Raw genomic sequence first — 25,361 nt, 5'->3', positions numbered from 1 at the left:
TATCTATGTGTGTATATATACACATACATAGACATATATATATAAATATAAATGGTTACAATACAATGGACTTTCCACAAACCTTATGCAATATAACCTTTTCTTAGAGTTCATTTTCTTTTTATTTCTAGAGATACACATAACACAAATATACACATTTCAAAATTTAATTTTCTACTTGAAAGAAAAAAAAATTTACTAACCTCCTTCATAAATGATTTGCCTATGCGCACCACTTTTGCAAATAAAATGGGATCATGAGAAAGGTGAGGACCAAGGTAACAGAACATATTGAAGACATCTCTCCTCAAATCTTCAAAGCTCTCTGCTTGTTTTGGTGCTCTTTTATTTTGCAAAGCATTAACAGGTGAGCCCTTAGCACCTTTAGGAACGCCAACTCTATAAAAAGAAGCAAAATTTATATGTATGCCATATAATACCTCATTTTAACTTAAAGTAAAACAATTCTTGCTCATACTTGCTTTCTATATTTCAATTGTGCCTAACTTTATTATACTAGCTAATTTAACTGGTAGAAAAAGACAAAAAGAATATTCACTTGAAAAAGATCAGAGCTCAGAGGAGAATGTTTCATATTAACTGCATAAGAAAAGGAATTTAGAGAAATGCAGATTCCAAGTAACATTTAACATACATCATATGAATTATTTTTTTTTTAGTCAACCTCAGCCAGTATCAGGAAAATGGATATGGGAGCTCTGGCTGGTGTGGCTCAGTTGGCTGGAGTGTCATCCCATACACCAAAAGGCAGCGGGTTTGATTCTGGTCAGGGCACATGCCCAGGTTGTGGGTTCAATCCCTGGTTGGGGCGTGTACAGGAAGCAATAGATCAATGTTTCTCTCTCATATGTGTTTCTCTCTCCGCCCCCCACCCCGCCCCTTTTCCTCTAAAACCAGTAAAAAAAAAATCCTCGAATGAGGATTAAAAAAAACTCAAAATGGCCGAAACCAGTTTGGCTCAGTGGATAGAGCGTCGGTCTGCGGACTGGAGGGTCCCAGGTTCGATTCCGGTCAAGGGCATGTACATTGGTTGCGAGCACATCCCCCAGTGGGGTGTGTGCAGGAGGCAGCTGGTCGATGTCTCTCTCTCATCGATGTTTCTAGCTCTCTATCCCTCTCCCTTCCTCTCTGTGAAAAATCAATAAAATATATTTTTAAAAAAACAACTCAAAATGCATATGGGAATGGGGAACAAGGGATGGACCTCGGAGACAGTGGGGATGAAACAAAAAGATATGAATATAACAACACTGATTCAAGTCAATAAACATTTCTCAATCTGTATTCCACTATTTAGACTGTGTATGAGGTAGGTTTGGTGAAAGAGAAAGTGAGCGCCATAATGAAAGAGGGTACACTAAAAAGGACAGTATACCGGAGTTCTCATCTGCTGAGCAGGTATCCCACTGTGGAGTCACAGGGATCACTCTCTGAGAAGAAGCCTTCATGGTCCACAATCCAGGTGGCACTAAAGGCAGCAGCCAGCAGCTATGCATGAATCACAAGGCTGGAGCTTTTGAGGCAGGCTCTGATGTGTGGGACTGAAGCCAGAACTGCTGCCAATATGGCTCTTAAGTATCCTAAAAGTAGGCTGCGCTAGAGGACTGGTCAACATTGTAACTAGGGATGGTGAGAGAAGCTGCACTATCAATTTCCAGAACAGCAGCCTATTTGCTGATAGAGATAAGACAAGCAGAGAAGCAAGAGCTACTCAACCCAGGACAGAAGAAAATTACACTAAGTAAAAGCCTTAGGAATTCTCTGCCCCTAAAAGAGGAGGGGAAAGTGAAAAACAAAAGAATGGAGCCTTTACTCTCAAAGGAGCAAACCCAACCTAGAAGTCTAACCTACAGTTTTTAGAGTATACTGCAGCACACATTCTCCAATGGTCTAGAGTCTAGACATTAGGAGACAACTCACTGATTAAGACATATCAGACTGATACACTATAAATAATTCTTATCTTACGATAAAACACACTAAAATAGATGCATGGTTTGAGGATACAAGATAAATATGCAGATTTTGTCATAGTCACAAACTATTTCTACCTCAATGATTAGTAAAGCATACAGTAACATACCTTCGGTAGAGAGGCTCAATAGTTATGTGAATGAGCTTGCAAATAGCAAGAGCTATTAGCTTATGTGAAGCAGCATAATATGGAGGCATCTGATCCATAATGTTCTGTGCATGCTGCCAATCACCAATCTTTAATAAGGCTTCCAACAAACCAAGTTTTTGGTTGTCAGGTGGCTACAAATGAATAATTACAGCAAAGATACTCAGAATATGGACACCAATAAATCTTAATATTTTTTTTCATTTAAAAAAGTGAGCTAAACACACAACAATGTATATCAACAACAGCTGCCATTCATGGGAAATGCAACGGTATTTTCCTCAAAGTACAACCAAAAGGATTTGCTTTTTCATTTAGCACATGCAGTGTGACAGTTTACAGACTCAGAATTATATTGAGTTGTACTTAAATGTTTTATGGGGCCACAGAATTCATTCATTCTGTGAGAATCCCTTTAGGACTTGAGAAACATTAATATGCACAGCACGAATATAGTCGATACATTTGTGATTTTACTTAGAATACATTTTGAAATTTCTATTAAAAACATAGTAGCCTCTTTTGGGAAGGCACCAATCAAATTAAAAGCAAAACCACCTTTGTAAATTCTTATTCCAAAAACCATGTTTCACCACAATCAAAATTAGGAAAAAAATTGTCTAAAAGTTAATTGACTATTAAAAGTTAAATTTCATGATTCTAAATCCAAAAAAACAATGTTAACTTTACTAGAATGAACTATATACCTTTTCTGCTTTCTCATCTTCTTTTTCCTTTTCTTTCTCTCGCTCATCCATTTTTTCAGAAGACAATACAACCATCGTAAGTTTTCTAACAATTTGCTTAGCTTCCACAATTTCTCGTTTATGTTCATCCATGATGCAATTATCAGCTGGAAGAAGCTAAAAACGGTTCATTAAAATTTCATAAAACAGCTAATACTATTTTCACATATAAAAAGCAAACACTGCCCTAGCCAGTTTGGTTCAGTGGATAGAGTGTCGACCTGTGGACTGAAGGGACCCAGGTTCGATTCCAGTCAAGGGCACATGCCCTGGTTGCGGGCTCAGTCCCCAGTAGGGGGTGTGCAGGAGGCACCCAATTGATTCTCATCATTGAAAGTTTCTATCTCTCCCTCTCCCTTCCTCTCTGAAATCAATAAAAGTATATTTAAAAAATAAAAAGTTACATCTTCCTAGTGAACACAATTTTATTATTATGAAGTGAATATCTCTTTTTGCCAAAAAGTCTATTTTGTCTAATAATAATTTCCCTGGTATATTTTTCCCCACCCTTTTACTTTCAAACTTTCTTTGTCCTTCGATTTTAGAAGACTCATGTAAACACTAAACTCGTTTTTAAACCTGTCTGAAAATCAGTCCGCCACCATTTATTGTTAAACTCAAACATATCAGCAATAAATCTATCAATTTTTTGCAGTTTCCATTTGTCCTGCCAGTCCACACTATAAACTCATACCTATGTTTTCAAATTCTCCTTTTTCTGACCAATTTTCCATGTTCTCAGTTTGTACAACATTCCTCTACTTTAAATCTTGAATGGCTCTCTACTCCCAACAAGAAAAAAACCCAAACACCTTACTATGGCACTTAAGGTCCTTCACAGTTTAGTCCCAACCTATTTGTCCATCCTCATCACCCCTACATACCATCCTGAGCTCCAATCACTCTGAGCTTCCGATGTTCCCCTATGACAGGGGTGGGGAACCTTTTCTCTGCCAAGAACCATTTGGCATCCTTCTCCCACCATACAAAATTATCAACTTAAAAATTAGCCTGCTATATTTGGTCAAACATTTAATTAACTCACCCCTAATGTTTTGGCGGGCCAGACCAAATGATTTAACAGGCTTTTTCGGGGCTGGATATTCCCCACCCCATCCTAAGATGATAATGAAGCCCTTTCAAACTTCCTGCCTTTATACTAGTTATTTCTGCCTATGAAACTTTCCACCTTATAAGCATGGCCAACACCTACTGATCATCAAAATCCCAGTTCGACATCACTAGTTTGAAAAAACCTTCCAAAATGCCCCCACACAGAAATGATCACTATCTCTTCTGAGCTCCCACAGCACTATGTAAATACTTCCAATATAGTTCTTATTATATAATGCCAAATGTTTTCTCTCTTGCTAGACTATGACTGCTTCCAAGGTAGAGATCAAGTTTTATTCACCTCTGTAACCATCTATAATAATAAAAGCGTAATATGCAAATCGACTGAACAGCCGAACAGCGGAACAACTGTCCAGACGAAGCCGGGGCTGCAAGGACTGAGGCAGCCGGGACTGCAAAGGCCTACTCTTGCACGAATTTCGTGCATCTGGCCTCTAGTAGTATATAATAATGATGGGCAAGAAAGTTACAAAGTGATCTCCAAGGCAGTAAAGATGATGTCAGCATTGGACAGGCTTGTTTTAAGTTCATAGATATCCTAATACAAAACATAATAAAACAAAGTTCTATACTACAAACCTAGTTTTTTCAAACTGACAGGCTAAACTGTTGGTACATTAGAGATCATCAATCAAAATCACATACATGCTCTTCTACATCCTGGATCCAGCAATATAAGCACAATACTAGTCATTTATTACCCAGTTAAAACATAAGAAGAGCCATTTTTAAAAAAAAAAAAAAACATGTGAAGACTTCCCCATACATCCTGAATGCCAAAAATTAACATTTTGGGGAGAAGGAAGAAGTATCTAGGTAATCCCATATTTCCCATAATTTGTGTATAGAGAAGTCTAAAACCACATTGGTTAGAACTTGGCCTCTCTCCCCACGTGTTATGCCTTGATAACAATTAAGAACTTTAACTTCATATCCAACCTTGAACTCTGTAAGGGTAACAAAAGATATCAGATTTCCATACTTCGTAAAAGAAATAAAGTCATTCACTTTATAAACACAAGGTAATAATGCATTAGGGCTTTAAAAATTAAGATTTGAGAGCCTAGGACCAACCTTAAGAGTGCTATATGGCTGCCTATTCCTTTTCCCCACCCCTGGAATGGAAAACCAAATTTTCTTAGCAGCCCATTTGACTTACATGTACATAAAGATCATCTAAATCAATAAGATTAACTTGTAGAAGCACTGCTGCAACTCTGTATAAAGATGAAGGAGTCTCTCCACTTGGTTCCTTGAAAAATAAAAGTTTCTATTTAGTGCATAAAGTACAACTAAAATTATATCCTTTACCAATATTTAAGAAAAATTAGCTCAAATAACCCTTGTTCAGCAATAAGCTTCACTGCTCTTCCTGGGCATACATAACATCTGAATTCAAGACGAAGATAATTATGTCTACATCCCTTTCCACATTGAAGCATCTTTTGATGAACTCAAAGAAAGGAGTTTTGAAAATAGACACATTTTACAATGCATGCTAATATTTGAATAAAATCTAAAAATTAAATAGAATAGGGAGATTTTATACTGAATATTTAGTTTGAATATATTTATATGTGTGTTTTCTTAACTTCATTTTTTCAAGTAGTTATCAGTGGAAACACAGAAACAAGACTGACAAACTTGGAAGTGCAGAACCATCTGTGTCTGCTTTTATGCTATTTTCCCTATTCTTTCATTTCTTGGGTTTTGTGCTAATTATATGTGCTTGTCAGCTGATTTCTTCTCGAAAACAGGTGTCTATACATATTACACATGGATAAATCAACAATACATGCATAAATAAATAAATAAATAAATAAGGAATGGCCAATTAAGGCCAGCCCAGTAAACCCTTCAAAGAAATAGAAAGAACTTTGAATGCTATCAAAAAGATTTTTCCCTAATTTTTAAACTACTGGAGGTCAGATGAATGGATGAGTAAAGTGAGTACAACCAACGATTACTAAATGGCCAAATGCAAATAAAAAGCAAACAGTGACATTATGTTCTGCTTCTATTTAACACTGAAAATGACATATTTGTAAGACTCCCCCTACAATTGCTATAGGTATTATGCACATAACATGTGAAGCTAATCAAATTAATAGATATTATATAAAGGCACTGTTTCACTGTAATTTTTAAGAAAGGTAAGTTTTCAACTTAACAGTTTAACACTAAATGTTTATAAAAGGTTCTTTACTATCAAGACATAAAAACAAAAGATAATCAGGAATGCTTTCATTATTCCCATTACCTCTGTTTAAATGAGTCACTACCAGAATCCCCAACTACCAGGCCAAACATCAATTTCCACACTCTGATCCTCTTATTGCTCTGCACAATTCTGTTCTGTACTATCCCACCTTTCTGCATACTTGAAAATCTTCCATGGAATCCTCTGGAATTTATGACCCAGTCTCAGCAAAACCCCCTACCTCTCCTCTAATTATTCCCTCCACTTTGATGCTCAGAGCCTAGCATTCCCCAGGAATACCACACCCACTGTAACCCAGTCAAGTGGTAGCTATTTTCCCCAGATCCTTAATAACTACTAGGCTCAGAGGTGGGGTACAAGTCGTCTTTGCTTTTTATAGTTGTTTTCAGACTATTCTCCCTCCACCCTCTCTAAAGCCCACCCAGCTCTTAATTTCCCATCACTCACTATCCTACACAACTGCTATGATCTGTTTTCATTCACTGTTGTCAAATAAGTTTTTTTAATGCTTTCAATGTTTTAAATTCATTGAGGCTTGTTTTGTGGTCTCTACTAGGGTCTAATCTAGAGAATGTTCCATATGCACTTGAGAAGAATGTGATCTATTATCACTGGATGGAGTGTTCTATATATGTATGTTAAGTTTAGTTGGTTTATAGTGCTGTTCAAGTGCTCTATTTGCTTACTGGTCTTGTGTCTCATTGTTCTATCTATTAATGAGAGTGGGGCATAGAAATGTCCAACAATTATTTAATAGAACTGTTTATTGCCCCCCTTCAACTCTTTTAATATTTGCTGGACATATTTTGAGGCTTTGTTTAGTGCATGTGTGTTTATAACTGCTGTATCTTCTTGATGGGTTGACAGTTTTATCACTATACTAGTAGCCCATTTGCAGGAAGAATCCTGCAATCGGCCGCTGCAGCCACGTGCACTGCTGCTGCCGCTGCTGTCGCCACTGCTGCCGCCACCCTTACAGCTGCCCCGCCTGCACCCGTGTGCCGCTGCCGCCCTCCCCGCTCCGCCCCGCTCCGCCCGGCTCCACCCCGCTCCACCCCACTCCACCCCGCCTGGGCTTTCCCTCTGGCAGCCACCTTGCTTTCCGCTTTTCCTCCCTCTTCCTTCTAAGTTGTCTTCAGTCTTCACTCCTCCCTCCCTCAGCATATGCAAATTAACCGCCATCTTTGTTGGGTAATTTGCATGCTCGCCCTGATTGGCTGGTGGGCGTGGCTTTGGCTGGTGGGCGTGGCTTGGGTGTGGCAAAGGTGCAGTCAATTTGCATATTGCTATTTTATTAGGTAGGATAATGTTCTTCATTGTCCACTGGAAAAAAATTTATCTTATAGTCTACATTGTGTAGTATTAGAATAGCCACCCCAGCTCTCTCCTGGATATTGTTTGTATGAGATAGGTATTTCCATACTTTTACTTTGAACATATTTGTATCTTTGGATCTAAAGTGAATCTATTACAGATAGCATACAGTTGGGATCATGCATTTTTATAACTTCTGCTGAACTGGTCCTTTTAATTACAGTTTACTCTATTTACATTTAAAGTAATTACTGACAAGGAAGGACTTCTGCCATTTTGCTAAGTTTTCTTTATGTCTTATATCAGGTTTTATTTCTCATTTCCTCTATTACTGCCTCCATTTGTATTCAATTATTTTGGTAGTATACCATTTTGATTTCCTTCTTTCCTTTTCTGTTTATTTCTTATTTTCTTAGTAGTTACCTTGGGTATTATTACAATTAACATTTTAAACTTATAATAACCTAATTTGAATTAATACCAACTTAGTTTAAATAGAACACAAAAACTCTGCACCTATACATTTCCACCCCTACCTTTTATAGTTACACTTTGTGTGTTGATTAGATTTATAATTATAGTTTTATTCCTTTGTCTTTTAAGCCATAGGAAAAAAAGAAGCGCTACAAACCAAAAAAACACAATATTGGCTTTTATATTTACCTATAGCTACTTTAACTAGTGTCCTTTCTTTCTTTATATAGCTTCAAGTTATTGTCTAGTGTCTTTTCATTTCAGCCTGAAGGACTCCTTTTAGCATTTCTTGTAGGGCAGATCTACTAGTGATGAACTCCTCCAGCTTTTGTTTATCTTGGAATAACATAATCTCTCATTTTTGAAGGTTAGTTTTGTTGGATATAAAATTCTTGGTTGACAGTTTTATTCTTACATTATATATGCCATCACACTACCTTCCAAAGAGAAATCAGCTATTATTTTTTTTGAGGATCCCTTGTATGCAGTGGGTCACATCTATTTTGCTAGTTTCAAGATTCTCTTTGTCTTTGGCTTTCAACAATTTAACTATAATGTATCTCGGTGTGAATCTCTTTGAGTTTTTCCTGCTTGGTATTTGCAGAGCTTCTTAGTGTAGCTTCATATCTTTCAAAAGTTTTCAATCACTATTTTTTTCAAATAGAGTTTCTATCCCTTTCTCTCTCTCCTCTGCTTCTGGGACTCATAATGCACATATTGTTATACCTAATGGTGTCATATAGGTCTCATGGGTTCTGTTCATTTTTCTTCATTTTTTTTTTCTGCTCCTCAGAATGGGTAACCTCAGACTTATCAAGTTGGCTACTATTTCTTCAGCCTTCTCAAATCTCCTGTTGCACCCCTCTAGTGCAGTTTTAATTTCAGTTATTGTACTATTTTATTCCATAATTTGTTTCTTTTATAATTATTTCTTTATTGATATTCTGTCTTATGAGACAGTGCTTTTCTGGTTTCCTTTAGTTCTTCTCATAGTTTCCTATAGATCATAAGTATATTTAGGACTTTTGATTTAAATTATTATTCTACTAAGTCCATTGCCTGGGCTTCCTCATGGATAGTTTCTATTAAATTTTTTTTTCTTGTGAATGTGTCATGTTTTGTTTCCTTACGTATCTCATTATTTCTTTTTGAAAACTGGACATTTTGAATATTAAGAAGCAACTCTGAAAATTAGATTCTGCACCCACTCTGGGGTTTATGATGCTGCTTATTATGGGTTATTACTGTTTGCTTATTTAGTGAATTTTCTGAACTCATTTTGTAAAGTCTATATTATTGTCATGTATGGCCACTGAAATCTCTGTTCTGTTAGCTTAGTGGTCAGTTCGTGTTTTAAGTTTTCTTAGAGGCCCAAAGCCCTCAAGAAATAGAAAAAGAAAAAAAATAATCTCCCAATCTTTGCACATTGGCTCTGTGTGCGTTGGGGCAATCCTCAATACTTGGACAGACCATTTATAACTTTCCCTTAGTCTTCACTTCCTGCTTGTGTAGACCCTGAAGGCCAGACATAGAAAAAGCTTAGGGTCTTCTCAGCCCTTTTCTGAGTACACATACATTTCTGGGCATGTACATGGCCTTTTTTCCCTATTACCTGGTATATTCATTTGCTTCTTAAAAGTCATTAAACCCCTCCCCCACACACACATCTCATTATTCAACTTCTTCCTTCCCAATTATTCAGTCTCTCTACTAATTACCAACTTTTGTTTCTTGTTCCAGACTGCTAAAGCCAATAGTTGCTAAAGCCAAAATGCTTTGGGCAAAAGCCACCCAAGCCATAGGGATGCTTCCATTCAGGCAAAACAGAGACAAGCCCTTGCCCGAGTACTTCAGTGAACAGCCAAATAGTTTGAACCTATGGTTCTTTGAAAACAATTCTTTCTATCCTCTGGCATTAGCAATCTTCACTAGGAGTGTGGGCTTCTATCTTCACAGCCACCATCTATCTGGGTGTAATGGATAATAGGTAGGCAATTTAAAATGTCACAGTGCTCTCTTATCCCAAAGCAGTAGCTCTTTCTTCATTGAGGCTTTCCTAGTTTTAAGATTTTTATTAAATTCCAGAATTCTGTAAAAGTTTATTGATAGTTTAAAAAAAAGTTTATTGATAGTTTTTAATAGCTCCTTAGCTGCTTTTATGGATGGACAGAGCTCTGGAGTTCTCTACTCTGCCATTTTCAGTGTTGCCATCTGTGGAGTCCTGGATCACTGCCTTTTATTTAGCACTGCACTTCCGATTCACTGTCACTCTCTCCAACTCAATTCCTCACTTAATTTTGAGAGATTTTAATATACATGTAAATTATACTTCCACCTTGCTGGCCTCTTGGTTTTTTTAACTTCTCTTCCAAAAATCGTCTCCTCTACTCATCTCAGCTATTCACTCCATACCCTAAATTTTAATATTACCAATAGCTACAACCCCTCAAAAATGCCAATTTCACATATCCACCCTCAAGTGGGTACTTAATGATGCTGGCCAATCATATTCTATTTCCAATGTCCATTAACTCTTCCACTTGCCTACACAATTATTTCATACTTTCTGTCCTAACCTGTAATACCTCCTCTCTCATTCTCTCTCTCAGCAACCTTGCTTTCTATTTCAGTGAGAGAACTGGAGTAATCAATAGGACTTTTTAAAACTCTCACCATCATATCTACCCACCTATCAACAACTATAACTACATATGCTGCCTTTCCACCTGCTATTATAGATGAATTCTCTATGGTCCTATTTAAAGTCAATCCATTCCACTTATGCCATAAATTCTATTCTCTCTTTCGTACTCAAGAACATTATTCCAATAATTCTTTCCTCTCTCCTACATCACCAGTTTTCCTCCTTTCCACTCAATCATTCTGATCAGCATATGTGTTTCTCTCTCCCATCTTAAAAAAAAAATCTTGAACTCACCCCTCAATCCCATTAGTCTGTGTCTTTGTAGCAACTCCTTTATGGTTATCTATTCTTACTGTTTCTAATTCCACTCATAACACAACCCCAACTCTACCAAAATGGCTAGTTTTGACCTCCCTGCTGATAAATCAAATGATTAATTTTAGTCCTCATCTTAAATGACCTATCAGAGGCATTTAGCAGAGTTGATCATTCCTTCTCCCATTTAGTTTCCAAAATTTCATATTGTCTTTGTTTTCCTCTTACATCTTATGTTCCCCCCCTCCTCCCAGGTCCTTTATCATTGAAGTTCCCAAAGGCTCAAACCCTCTCTTGTCTCTCTATAGCCAACCCTTGATGATTTCATCCAGTATCACAATTTTAAGTATCATCTAGACACTTCTGACACCCACATTTCTATTTTAACCCAGTCCTTTCCCTGGAACACCAGATCCATACATCCAGTTATTTACTCAACATATCCACTTGGATATCTAACAGACATCTCAAACTTAACATGTCCAAAACTTAATTCCTAATTCCTACCAACAACATTCCAAATGTATTTTACCTGAAATCTGCCCTCAGTTGATAACACCATTGTTTTAGCTGCTTGATTCAAAAATGTCCCTAACTACTCTCTCACATTCTGTATCTAATCCATCAGTAAATACTATTGGCTCTACCTCAAAATATATTCAGAAACTCAACTTCTATTGCTACCATAACCATATTGATTCTTTAAAAACCTAAGTCAAAATACAAATGCACTTTCTCTTTTTGTCTCTCTCTCTCACACACACACCGCTCATGCAACCATTAGAAGTGGCTACTAAAGAAATTCCTCACTTTAATGGCAAGTAATTCATTGGAAAAAATTAAAGTATTTGTCCTGCCTTTCCAGTATAACTTTATTTCAGGGCAACCAAACAATCCAACTTGACAAGGGACAACTCTTCTTTATAGAAGAATGACAGCTAATAAATTTAGAAGGCATGATAAAATTAGTAAATTAATAATTTGAAACTTTAAGAAATTAATTGACTTAGGAAAGGATCAGCCATGTATTCTAAATCACTTAATGTAAGGTTGATGAAAAAGTGGGTTTCACATGGTACCCAAGTATCAACGTGTAGATAACCTGCTATTGATAAGGGAGAAAATGTCATTGCATAATGGAAGGATTAGATGGTCATCAACTTACTGGAACATTAGAAGTCAGACAGATATTGGATGTTATACAATATAAAACATAATGCACAACTCATGAAGTATTTTTGTGATTAAATATTTTACCTGAACATAATCAAGCCAAGCCTTTAGACCTAACTCCAAGTTTATAAGAAAGACAGGGGACAAAAAACAACAACAAATTAAATCAACCATGAAAAAGCAATTAGATAAATTCAAAAGGTGGAGTTTTCTATGGGAATAGTCTCCTCAACAAGTTGGTACCTTTAAAGAAAGGGGAGATACTATTCTAAATTAAAAGAAGTCTAACAATTAAATACAATGTGTGGTCTTTAATTGGATCATCATTTGACTAGACCAGTTGTAAAATGCATTTGGGTGGGGGGGGCAATTTGGGAAATATGAATATGGTTTAGGTTTATTATATGATAGCAATCTAGTTAAGTATGAAATTGGTATCATGGATCATGGTTAAATATAAAAATGCCCTTACTTTTAGAAAGCAAAAACTAACGTATTTAGGAGTAAGCATTCATGGTATCTGTAACATAAATTAATATTTTCAAAAAAGTATACCAACGTGTTACTAAATTTACTTTTAGGTGATGGAGCTATGGGCATCTATTATATTATACAATCTTTCCTACATGTTTGAAAATGTTCATAATAAAGTGAAAAAGTAAAAAGAAACAAAATGAAAAACCTAAGTCAGATCACATCACTCTCCTATTCAGAATCTTCCTCTGGCTTCACCCAGCATCATAGTCAAAAACTTTGTGCTAGCTCTGTGTGATCTGTTATAGTCCCTTTTCTTTGACCTCATCTCCTACAGCTCTCCCACTCAATCACTCTGATCCAGCTACACTAGTCTTCCTGCTGTTCTTCAACACATCAGCATGCTCACACCTTGAGGCCTTTCTTTGCTTTGGCTGTTCTCTTTGCCTGAAGATTTTTCTCCAGATATCTGTACAGTTTACACCCTCACATCCTTCATTTCTTTGCTTAAATCTCATCTTCTCAATGAGGTCTCCTCTCACTATTCTACTTAAAATTGCAACCAACAACTCCAGCACTCCCAATCTTCCTTAACCTGCTCTATATTTTTTTGCCCCATTTTACTGATCAACTTCTAGCATATCATATGATTTGCTTAGAATGTTAGCATCACAAAGGCAAGAATTTCTATTTGTTTAGGTGTAGCCCCAGCACCTAGAACATTACCTACCACATAAAAGGTGCTCAATCAGTATTTCTCAAATTAATGAATTTGGATTATAATAGCACCTAATCATGGTACCACTATTACTACTACTGTATTTTGAAAACACAAATCAAGGAGCTATGATATGGGTGAGAGTCACCATCTCTTTCTTCTTTCCTGTGGCAAGACAACTCCAGCCAAGTTTGTCTTTTGGTACCCTCACACTTTCTAGTACTCCATTCTGCCTGTCCTTTGTGCTGCTTTTCATGCTGCCTCTAAATCCTCTATCACAGCAATCCCTGTTAGGAGATCAAGCAGATATGACTGCCTAACTTTCCAAAATGATCATATGGCCTAAAATTGCTTTCATCTCTTACCACACTTCCAAGTCAAAAGCATTGGGGGTGCAGCAGCCTGCTAATTCAAGTAAGTCCCAATTGGTAAAAATATGGGTTGCAGGCAGGAGGAGTGAACATTATCAGGTAGTAATTGAAAGAAGGGAAGGTAGAATAAGGGACTAGCATAAAGAGTGACCATACATGCCTAGGAGTCAATTCCCAGGGTAACATTCTCTAAGAGGCTCTTGATGTCCATGGCTATCCTTACTTTACCTCCAAGACCACAAATTACCTAAAATCTCTGACATTTCTTCCCCTGCCCTTAGTGGTCCTTAAGACTACATATTCTCACAACAATAAGATAGCTCAGGCAAAAGAAAAAAGGCAATAGTTTTATACAGAGCAATATGAGGGTTACTCTTTCCAATAATAGGTTACTTCTAAATCAAATTTTTCTTGGTTGGGTATTTCTTATATAATAAAAATGCCCACTGTCTATTTTTAAAAAAGGATGATTATTCCAACATTATCAACCCCCAGGGATATTTTAAGTCAGCTCAAAAAGTGTTACTACCATGAGGAATATTTTCATATAAAAATTTCATTCTAAAATTCACATTTAACAAACAATATTTGATGTTATGAAGTAGGTCATTACTCACTGCACTATGCTCTGAAACCTATAGTCTCCAAAACCCTAACTTATATTCTAAGTAATCATACCCAAGTTAAATTTCAGTTACCCTGTCACTTTAGCAGTTGGCTTCATATTCTTAAAGCCAAAGCTATCAGGGTGCCTCTTAAAATGTGATGAAACACTTGAACTTCTCCTTCCCTGTACTAAGAGTGGACGCCCTGGTTTCTGGTAGGAACAGGAACAGCTGCCATCACTAATTTTTAAGCAAAGGTGAAATACTCTTGCCCAAAAACCCTGCCATATGCTTTCAAGTTCTGATCTGATTTCTATTCTGATGATTTCTATTCTGGAGCATCCCAGATTATGAAAAATAAAAGACAAGCAGAGACAGTAGGTCATATATCACTTGAGAATGCTAATAGAAATTGTCTTACTATCCTGAACTTGAGCTCCAGAGGACAGGAATAGACATGCACCACCAGAGAATCTTCAGTGCCTACCAAAGCAACAGCATATCATAAACACTCAATAAATGAGTATTTCTTGACTAGCTGAGTACCCTAAGCCAAGTAGACAAATTAAGAAAGGTATAAGAAAAGGATAATGGAGGCCTTATTACATTAAAATCCTCCATGCTAACAAGAGATAGACCACTCATTTATAATTAGTGAGCATTTACTATAGATTAAGCAGTAAATTAATCAAGAGAAATTAGTAAAATATAGACCTTGCCCTAAATGACTCACAATCTGGCAAAGGAGATAGACATAAGTTTATTCTAATATAACCTGATAAGTGTCAGAAGTCTGTGTCACGTTTTATGAAAAGAGAGATCAAGAAGTTACTAATTCTGCATGACTGAAATATCAGCCAAGACTTTATAGAGCAAGTAGCACTTGATCTTAAAGAATAAATAGGAGTTGACAAGATTAAGACCAAGACAGGTGAGACAGCTGCATAAGATTATTTTTCTAGTTTAAGAAACTGCTTGTAAACAAAGGTCTGTCTATACATAGCAATGTCTATACCTTAGTTCAGGAAATGGCTATTACTTTAATATGGCTAGAATATCAGATTTGAGGGGGGAAATCACTATAAAGATGAGGCTGGAAAGAAAGAATGGGGCTAAATTGTGACTAGCCTTTTCTGCCATGTTTCTAAGTTTGAATTTCATCCTCCAGGCAAATGTGTTTGAGCAGTGTATCAATTAGATCTTTCTTAGAAAGTAACAGTAGTAATAATATGAAAGATGGATTTGAAAGAGAAATAATCAGGAGCACAGATTTACTAGATAACTACTGTAGTGGTTTAAATGAAAAATAACCAATGGTCTACACAGTAAATTTCTAACTCAACACAGTAATCAAGACTCTAGACCATCAAAAGTGCACCTACCTTTCCAACTTCACTTCCTGTCTCTTCTTTTCCCCGCATTTTGCAATCCAGCCACATCTGACTATATACCATTTCTTCAATCTCATACCGTTATGTCTTCACTCTGCACTAACTACTGTCAACAAACTCCTACTCATCCTTCAAGGAACAGGTTTTCAAAAGTTTATTATCTATAAAATCTTCCCTGACTCCATCTCTCCCAAAGCAAAATATTTATTATGCTTTCCTCTAGACTTTCATATCACAGCATTCATAGTACTAACACAGTACTTATTACACCTCATTGTTAGCTATCCATTTATCTATTTCCTCTCGTAGAATGGTGTAGCTAAAACTAATCATTTACAAATAAAATTCAAATTAAATTGTACATATAAAATCATGAAATTAACCTACAGATACAGATAGTTATAGATACACACACATATTTTGTTACCTGGTAAAACTTGAATTTGAACCCAAGAATATGACACAGTGTTTGCGGTTCACACATACTCATGTAAGATTCTAATAAAGATATAAAGAAGTCATCATGTTCTGGCCTGCATTCAAACACTTCTAAAATGACATCCAAAACTCTATTGGGATCCAGATTAAAGCATCCTGCAACAGATGAGATATACAAAATTCAAAAGTGATTATACATAATTTCTAGAAAGCCATTAAACTTCAGGGACGACTTATATAATAAGATAAAACTATTTTTAAAAACAACTTCTTTTACAAGTTTGCTTCTCCTACCAGAGGGAAATCTTTTTTAAGATCAAGTCCATTCCCCACATTTTACAGATGAGAAATGTTATTTTCCCAGGATTACAAAGTGAGTTAATGACAAGGCTGTGCTGGAGCCCAGGACCTATGACACTAAGTCAAGTAAACTTTCTTCTATCAGTTCTTGATTACTCAGGTTAGTGAAAGAGATCCACATTTTTAACTCTTAGCAAAATATAAAAATGAAACAATGCATTTTATAAGTTAGGCAAATAAAGAGTTTTATTTAAATGTTTTATGCAGAAGTTATCTTGAATGTTGATATAAAGAATTCATGAAAGTAGACCACTATTACTTTGTTAAGGGATTATAAATTTATTAGGTCATCTGGATATCAGATGGGCTGAGCCCCAAAATGGCACCAGCCTAGACCACCATTTTTAGAACCACTTTGCAGTTTATTTTATATACACAACAAAGCTCAAAATATAATTGTACAACTGATTTATGTTTATGGGTTTTGGTAGCATTCTACAGGGAAAACTACTGATTCTAAAGAGATGAGAGAATACCAAGGAGTTGGGGACATAAAAAAAGGAGTGTAGAGAACACAAGCAAAGAGAAGAAAATAGACGATCTAGGCAGAGCAGGAAAATGAAGGGAAGAAGCACTGAATAGGTGCTAATGATGGCTACTTATCCTTACTAACCTACTACTGTAAGCTTAAAAGGGCCCATGAACAATGACTTAACAAACCTATCAGCCACCCTACTCTTAATATGCTCATACCTCTTTTTGCATTCAGCTTCACCTGTTACCATAATTACAACGCAATCACATCACATACGCATTTAATTTATGAGAATGCAACTATTTACACACAGCAAAAAGAAAAATAATTTAAGTGATACAGGCCACTCCACCCACCATTCCTCTCAATAAAATGTATGCTTATGACCCAGAGTGAGCATGAGATATAAATCTGCTGTTCCCTCAATTTATTATCAGTTCACACATGCCTTACACATCAAGCTGAATAAAATACTACTATTTTAGCCCTGACCGGTTTGGCTCAGTGGATAGAGCATCGGCCTGTGGACTCAAGAGTCCCAGGTTCTATTCCGGTCAAGGGCATGTACCTTGGTTGCGGGCACATCCCCAGTGGGGGGTGTGCAGTAGGCAGCTAATTGATGTTTCTCTCTCGTCAATGTTTCTGACTCTCTCTCCCTCTCCCCTTCCTCTCTGTAAAAAATCAATAAAATATATTTTTTTAAAACAGACTACTATTTTAAATTACATATTTTTAATTAGATGTAGCCCCTAAATGCAAAGCTAACCACTTCATTGGGGCAAGCAAATAAACATTAATTTATTCTAATTCAAGAGGAAAAATGAGCAAGTGTGTTGAAATTAGGGAGAGATATTAAGTCTAAACACTGCACCTTATGATGGATGACTTAGGGCCATGGTCGGCAAACTGCGACTCGCGAGCCACATGCGGCTCTTTGCCCCTTGAGTGTGGCTCTTCCACAAAATACCACGGCCTGGACGAGTCTATTTTGAAGAAGTGGCGTTAGAAGAAGTTTAAGTTTAAAAAATTTGGCTCTCAAAAGAAATTTCAATCGTTGTACTGTTGATATTTGGCTCTGTTGACTAATGAGTTTGCCGACCACTGACTTAGGGGATTTCTCAAAGAAATTTCTCACATAATCTATTTTATAAGAGGAGATTTCCAGAGTTACTTCTTTTAACTCTACACTTAATTTTATTAAATCGTATAAAACTAATGTCTGGTTCACAGTACAGTAAGTCCTCACTTAATGTCATTATTTTAGTACTTCAACCAAAATGACGTATAATGAAAGCAATTTTACCACAGGTTAATTGATATAAACAAGCATTAAGTCCTTATAGCATTTCATCAATGTTATAATGAAACGATGTTGAAGGAAACCACGTTATTCGAGGACCTGTTGTATCTTAGCACTCACCTAGAAAAGTGAACTCTACAAATACAAGAAGTATTTCTTTCCTCTTTTTTTTAAATCGCAATACTTATTTTTCTATTGATTGATGTTAGAAAGAGAAGGTGGGAAGGAGGGAGGGAGGGAGGGAGGGAGGGAGGGAGGGAGGGAGGGAGGATTTCAATTTATTGTTCCAGTTATTTATGCATTCATTGGTTGATTCTTGTATGTGCCCTGATCGGAAATGGACCCCATAACCTTGGGGCATTGGTATGACGCTCTAACCAACTGAGCTATCCAGTCAGGGCTCTTTTTTCTTTTTATAAAATCCAAAGTTAAGAACACATTTTCTTCCATTTCTCATACTAAGGAAAAAAAGGACTAACAAGTAATCATGTCTTACTGCAAAGAGCTCCAGATTTTCATAAACTCCCCAAAGAGATGTTTACCTAAAGTTCTGGGAAGAAAACTTCTAAATATTTTTTCTCTCCCTGTACCCCCCAAAAGTATGGCCTATGAATGTAAAAGTGACTCAAAAACAGCAACTGGAAATTTAAATGCTGCTGGTGTAAATATAAAATGTAAAATAGTACAACTACTTTGTAAAACTGGCAGTTTCCTTAAAAGTTAAACTTACACAGAGAAAAAGGAACCCTCTTGCACTGCTGGTGGGAATGCAGACTGGTGCAGCCACTGTGGAGAACAGTATGGCGTTTCCTCAAAAAGTTAAAAATGGAACTCCCATTTGACCCAGTGATTCCACTTCTAGGAAACTAGAAACACCAATCAGAAAGGATATATGCACCCCTATGTTCTTAGCAGCACAATTTACCATAGCTAGTATTTGGAAACAGCCTAAGTGCCCATCAGCAGATGAGTGGATTAAAAAACTGTGGTACATCTACACAATGGAATACTACACTGCAGTAAAAAAGAAGGAATTCTTACCATTTGCAACAGCATGGGTGGAACTGGAGAGCATTATGCTAAGTGAAATAAGCCAGTCAGAGAAAGATAAATATCACATGATCTCATTCATTTATGGAATATAATGAACAACATAAATTGATGAACAAAAACAGATCCAGAGACAGAGAAGCATAGATCAGTCAGTCAAACCTCAGAGGGAAGGTAGGGGAGGGTGGGGGTAAAGGGGAGAGATCAACCTAAGGACTTGTATGCATGCATATGAGCCTAATCAATGGACACAGACAAGAGGCGGGTGAGGGCATAAGTGGAGGGGTGAAAGGGCAATGGGGGGATAAAGGCACATTGGTAATACCTTAATCAATAAAGAAATTTTTAAAAAGTTAAACTTACATCTACCATATCCCCCTGCCATTTCATTCCTAGATATTTACCCAAGAGAAATAAATTTCTATGTCCACAAATACTCATAGAAGATTTATAAAAGGACACTCTCAAATGCCAGTCAACATGTAAATGGACAAATTGTAGTACAGTATAATTGCAGTATAAGTAATGGACTACTCAGCAATAATACAAGTAAGAACATGGATGATCACAAAATAATTATGCTGAAATAAGTCACACAACAAAATAACTCACTACATGATTCCATTTATAAAAATAATTCTAGAAAATGTGAACTAATCTCTAGTGACAAAAAGCAGATCAGTGGTTGCCTAGACAGACAGCGGGAGTTGAGGGGAAATAAAATACAAAGGGGCAAGAAGAAATTGGGGAGTGGAATGATAGAAATGTGCATTATTTAGACTTTAAATATGCACAGTTTATTGTATGTCAATTATGCCTGAATAAAGCTGAAAAAATGCCTCCAAACTGCTGTAACATTGACCGTAGATTATGAAAGTATGGTCTTGGTGGCCGCATTTGAATGGCCCTGAGTAGGCCTCGGCCCAGGAGCCTGGGGACTCTCTAGGCTTCCAGGCTTCCAGGCACAGTTTGTCAGCGCCAGGGCTAGACTGAAGCGCCGTGGTACCATGAGGTGCCGGTATTTAAGAGATTACGGCATTTGAAAGCCACAATGTTAAAAAACGGAACTTTTATAATAATATTGAGGACCATTCCATTGATCATTCTAAAAAAAAAAAAAAAAAGGATCTCTAATTTCACTAATAAGAACATGAAGGTGGTTAAGAAATCTCCAAAACAGTTGGCTGCTTACATAAATAGAACAGTTGGACAGCCTGTTAAAAGCCAAGATAAACTACGTAAGGTGATCTACCACAAAAGGAAAGTTTATTATCCTTTTCCAAATTCTTGTTTTAAAAAGAAACAGTACCCTAGAAGTGGGAGCTGTGATATGGCAAATAAAGAAAATGAACTGGCTTGTGCAGGCCACCTGCCTGAAAAATTACAACATGATAGTCAAACATATTTGCTTAACTCCAATGATTCTGGTTCTTCACAGACAGAAAGCGCATCATCAAAATACAGTGGGGATTTTTTCCTGAGGTTTCTCAGTGTCATGAAACAATGGCACAAGTTTTGCTCAGCAGGAATTTGAGATTGAATGTAGCTTTAACTTTCTGGAAAAAGAGACGTATAAATGAACTTGTAACTTATTTGGTGAAGATAGAAGACCTTGGAGTGGTGGTGGATTGCCTTCCTGTGCTTACCCATAGTTTACAGGAAGAAAAACAATACATCTCACTCAGATGCTATGTAGACTTGTTGCCTCTTGTACAGTCACTACTTAAAAGCAAATTTTTTAAAATATATTTTATTGATTTTTTACAGAGAGGAAGGGAGAGGGATAGAGAGTTAGAAACATCGATCAGCTGCCTCTTGCACAACCCCTACTGGGGATGTGCCCGCAACCATGGTACATGCCCTTGACCGGAATTGAACCTGGGACCCTTGAGTCCGCAGGCCGACACTCTATCCACTGAGCCAAACCGGTTTCGGCTGAAGAATATATAATAGTTGGCTTAAACTGGCTTCAAGCAGTCATAAAAAGGTGGTGATCAGAACTATCATCCAAAACAGAAATGATAAATGATGGAAATATTCAGATTTTAAAACAATAATTAAGTGGATTGTGGGAACAAGAAAACCATCTTACTTTGGTTCCAGGATATACTGGTAATATAGCTAAGGATGTACATGCTTATTTATTACAGTTGCATTGAAAGACATCATCTACTAAAGAGCATTTGGTTATTCAAAACATCCCTGGACTATATGATTTCCAAACAAGTCTCATTGGAGAACTGTGAACTGTGGAAGAAATCAAAACTTTTTTCTTTTAAAGCCACATATGAAACCACTAACAAAACCCTAACAATCTACTTCACATTGACGTGGAAAAATATCCGAAAGGAGTAGCTTCAACTTTAATAAGGTGAAAGTGCACAATGAAGATTGTTCACCTTTGCTGCATATGGGATTTATATGGTTACTTGGCAACATTGTTGAAGAACTACTGAATCTTAATGCAACCCTTCATAAGAATATACTTTATACTATGTGAAAAAAAATAAAACAAAACTTATTACTAGGAAAAGCAAAGACCAATCATCATTACTTTTTTTAAGATTGTGTTTTATAAGAAACACTCAAATGTGTGCAGCTATTTTCTTATGTTGAAAGACTTTGAAAATTTAAAACATCATAGCAAATAATCAATACTAAAAGTTTTTTTTCTACACTGACATATTGAGTAAATAAAATGTCTTAATTATTAATAAGCCAATATGATACCAAGATCTGTTTGTTTTTTTTAAAGTAAAACCAACCATGCTTCTGGCATGAAAGTTATGGAATTAAATCAGGGGTTTCCATTCATGTGGAATGTTGTTAAAACTTATTCCACACCATCTTTAAAACTTAAGAATATTTTTAATATATCTGAAAATTTTTTGCCAGAATCATTATATCATGTATGTATGTGTTATTCCTACATAAAAGAGATATGTATTTGTATGTGTGCTTAACTGGAAATGTTCATAGAGTTGGCTAATTTATATTCACTTTCTATTGTATATAGATTTCTAATATTTTCAGTTCTGTATCATTTAAGCTTCATTTGAGTAAATTTACTAAATATCCCCTCCAAAAAAGTAAGTACTGTCTTGCAAATTCCCCAACCTTATAATTATTCCCACATTCATTAAATTTACAAATTCAGTCACCAAATAAGAGGACAAAATACACCATTAATATAATTTTGAAAAAAATGGCTGACTTATAAAATTACCCATTAAGTTACATATACACAAAAGTTGTGAATAAAGTCTAAAAACAGCAATGTTACATGGAAATGTGTTTCACATATATTGCTTTAAAGTTTCTATTTTCAATGTGCTACAATGTGAACCACTGAAAAAGTTCCTATTTCAATGTGCTACAATGTGAACCATTGTTTTATTTAATAGTACTCTATTGACCAGCCAGCGTGGCTCAGTGGATTAAGCGTTGTCCCATGCACCAAGACGTCACTGGTTCAATACCTGGTTAGGGCACATGCCCAGGTTGTGGGCTTGGTTCCCAGTACGGGCACTGCATGAGGCAGCCGATCAATGTTTCTCTCTCATCCACTGTTTCTCTATCTCTCTCTCTCAAACCAATAAAGACATATTTTTTTAAAAATAGTAGCATTCTATAAAGGCTAATCTATCAATGATCTGTACTATCAACTACCAATTTCTTTCTAGGTACAATTTAAGGAAGTAATCTAGAAGAGATATGTACTTTTATTTATGATAGATATCAACCTTTGCATCTTCCACAAATGAAAAACTGGGTTATGAATTTTCTATTAAATGTCTCAGTTGTCATCAGTAACTCCAATGAATTAGAATGACCTTTGCTACATAAGATGGAAAAAGTTACCAAACTAAGGATTTAGAAAATAATTTTTTAAACCTTAGAAATTTGCTAAGTAACAGTTAAACTATTTCATACACAATGATACTATTAATAACAATCAGTAAACTTGAAGTGTCCAGAATCATTTTTTTCTAATGGCAGCTGTGGTAGAACATAGTCACTCTTGTGCTCAAGCATCTTAGAAAGGCTTTTGTCCAGCCCAAGCATCGACAGTCATGTGACCTTGAGAGAAATCATAAGCCTAGCTCCCTAGCTCTATCACCAGCTACATTAACACACACACACACACACACACACACACACACACACACACACACACAAGCCTTTATGCCTTTTGAGGAACAAATAGGGAACCATATTAGAAGGGAACAAGTGGAAAAATAAGAAAATGGCATGCCTGTAACAGCCATGTACAGTAGGTCCTCGGGTTACATCAGAGATCCGTTCCTATGGCGCAACATAACGTGATTTTCACTGTAAGTCGGAACCCACCTACATAAGCACCTATGTCATTCACATGGAGCTCATACACAGCAGTAATGAAGTGAAACAGTAAAAAAAAATTTAAAAGATAACAATTCCTGACCTTGTGGTAAATAATAAAAAAAATAGAAGGCCCATATGTACATACATCGAAATGACGGAACATTTTTTTTATAAGTAAATGGGAGATGGCAACATAACCATGAAACGATGTACCTCAAGTCCGACGTAACCTGAGGACTGCCTGTATTTATTCTTTCATTTAAATAAACATTAAATAATTAGCCAGTGTGCCAGGTGCTTGTGATACTGAGATTAAGAAAATGTCTTCCCTACCCTTGAGGAGAATGCACACCTTCTGGATGATACATCTTTGAAGAAAAATGCATTGAAAAGTAACTAAAGTTTCCCCCAAAGATGGACACGATGGACAGTATATTAGATCAAGTGACTGCAACTACAGGCAAAGATATAAATTAAACTGACAATGGCTTTTTTAGGAACAGGCCAAATTGAGATTCTTAACAACAAAAGACCAAGGTAATATTGTAAACATGACTGGACAAGATGTCCAGCCTGTACATTTCAGAGAAGAAAATGACAGTTTCAATCATTATGTTCCTGATAGAATGGACCTTATGAGACAAAGAAAAACCATGTTTTGAACAAAAGGACATGATATCTAGAATTACTTTAGAAACAGGCAATGCTATGCCTGAATGCTGTGTCTGTCCTCCCTCCCCCCGCCATAATTCATATGCTAAAATTCTAATGCCAAATGTGATGATATTAGGAAGAAGGGCTTTTGTTAGGTGATTTGGTCATGAGAGCAAAGCACTCGTGAATGAGATTAATACCCTTAAAAAATACCTGGCTGTCATGGCTCAGTGGTGGAGTGTCAACCTATGAACCTGGAGGTCACGGTTCAATTTCTGGTCAGGGCACATGCCCGGGTTGTGGGCACCATATCCAGTGTGAGGTGTGCAGGAGGCAGCCGATCAATGATCTCTCTCATCAGTGATGTTTCCATCTCTCTCTCCCTCTCTCTTCCTCTCTCTGAAATCAATAATATCCTATTTAATAATAGACAAATATGCAAATTGACCATACCTCCGACACACCCACAAGTCACGCCCACCATCCAATCAGAGCGAGTATGCAAATTAACCCAAACCAAGATGGCTACAGCCACAGAGAGCAAGGTTTCCTAGGTAACAGAGGAAGCCAAGCTTTCTGCCTGCCCTGGCCAGGCCTAAGCCTCCACTCAAGCTACAAAGTTTCAATTATAGAAGGTAAACAAATTCAAACAAATGGCGGCAGAATGGAGCTTGAGAGAGCAGGCCAGGGTTGCCACCGGCAACAGGGGAAGCAAAGCTTTCTGCACACCCTGGCTGGGCCCACCTGCTTAAGGCAACAAAGTTTCAATTATAACCCCAACACAAATGGCTGCCAGCCTCCTCGGAGGGAGCCCCAGGCTTGGCTCCGCTCCAGGCTACAAAGTTTCAATTGTAGAAGGAAAATAAATTCCAGATACCAGGGCCTCTGCTTGGGTTGCCAGGGGGCATGGTCAGCCTGCAAACCAACACAGGCCCCTCGCTCAGGCCGCCCCACACCCCAACGGAACCCCCACCTGATCTGGGACGCCCTTCAGGGCAAACCAGCTGGCCCCCACCC

The 25,361-nt window shown here is 36.9% G+C and overlaps 1 protein-coding gene across 2 annotated transcripts in view; it reads right to left on the bottom strand.

Annotated features, from left to right (window-relative positions):
- The window catches only part of THOC2 (THO complex subunit 2), a 133,199-nt gene that overhangs the window by 57,792 nt on the left and 50,046 nt on the right, over positions 1-25,361 (bottom strand). For both annotated transcript variants that reach the window (XM_054709513.1, XM_054709475.1), the window contains exons 8-12: positions 16,151-16,317; positions 5,183-5,275; positions 2,851-3,006; positions 2,105-2,277; positions 204-399 (exon numbers count right to left, since the gene is read on the bottom strand). In XM_054709513.1, coding sequence (XP_054565488.1) covers positions 204-399; positions 2,105-2,277; positions 2,851-3,006; positions 5,183-5,275; positions 16,151-16,317 — 785 coding nt within the window. The remainder of the gene's footprint in view (positions 1-203; positions 400-2,104; positions 2,278-2,850; positions 3,007-5,182; positions 5,276-16,150; positions 16,318-25,361) is intronic.

Source organism: Eptesicus fuscus, chromosome 1 (genome assembly GCF_027574615.1).
Source record: "Eptesicus fuscus isolate TK198812 chromosome 1, DD_ASM_mEF_20220401, whole genome shotgun sequence".
Classification (NCBI taxonomy): Eukaryota; Metazoa; Chordata; class Mammalia; order Chiroptera; family Vespertilionidae; genus Eptesicus; species Eptesicus fuscus.
This window is presented reverse-complemented; position numbering and strand designations above follow the sequence as displayed.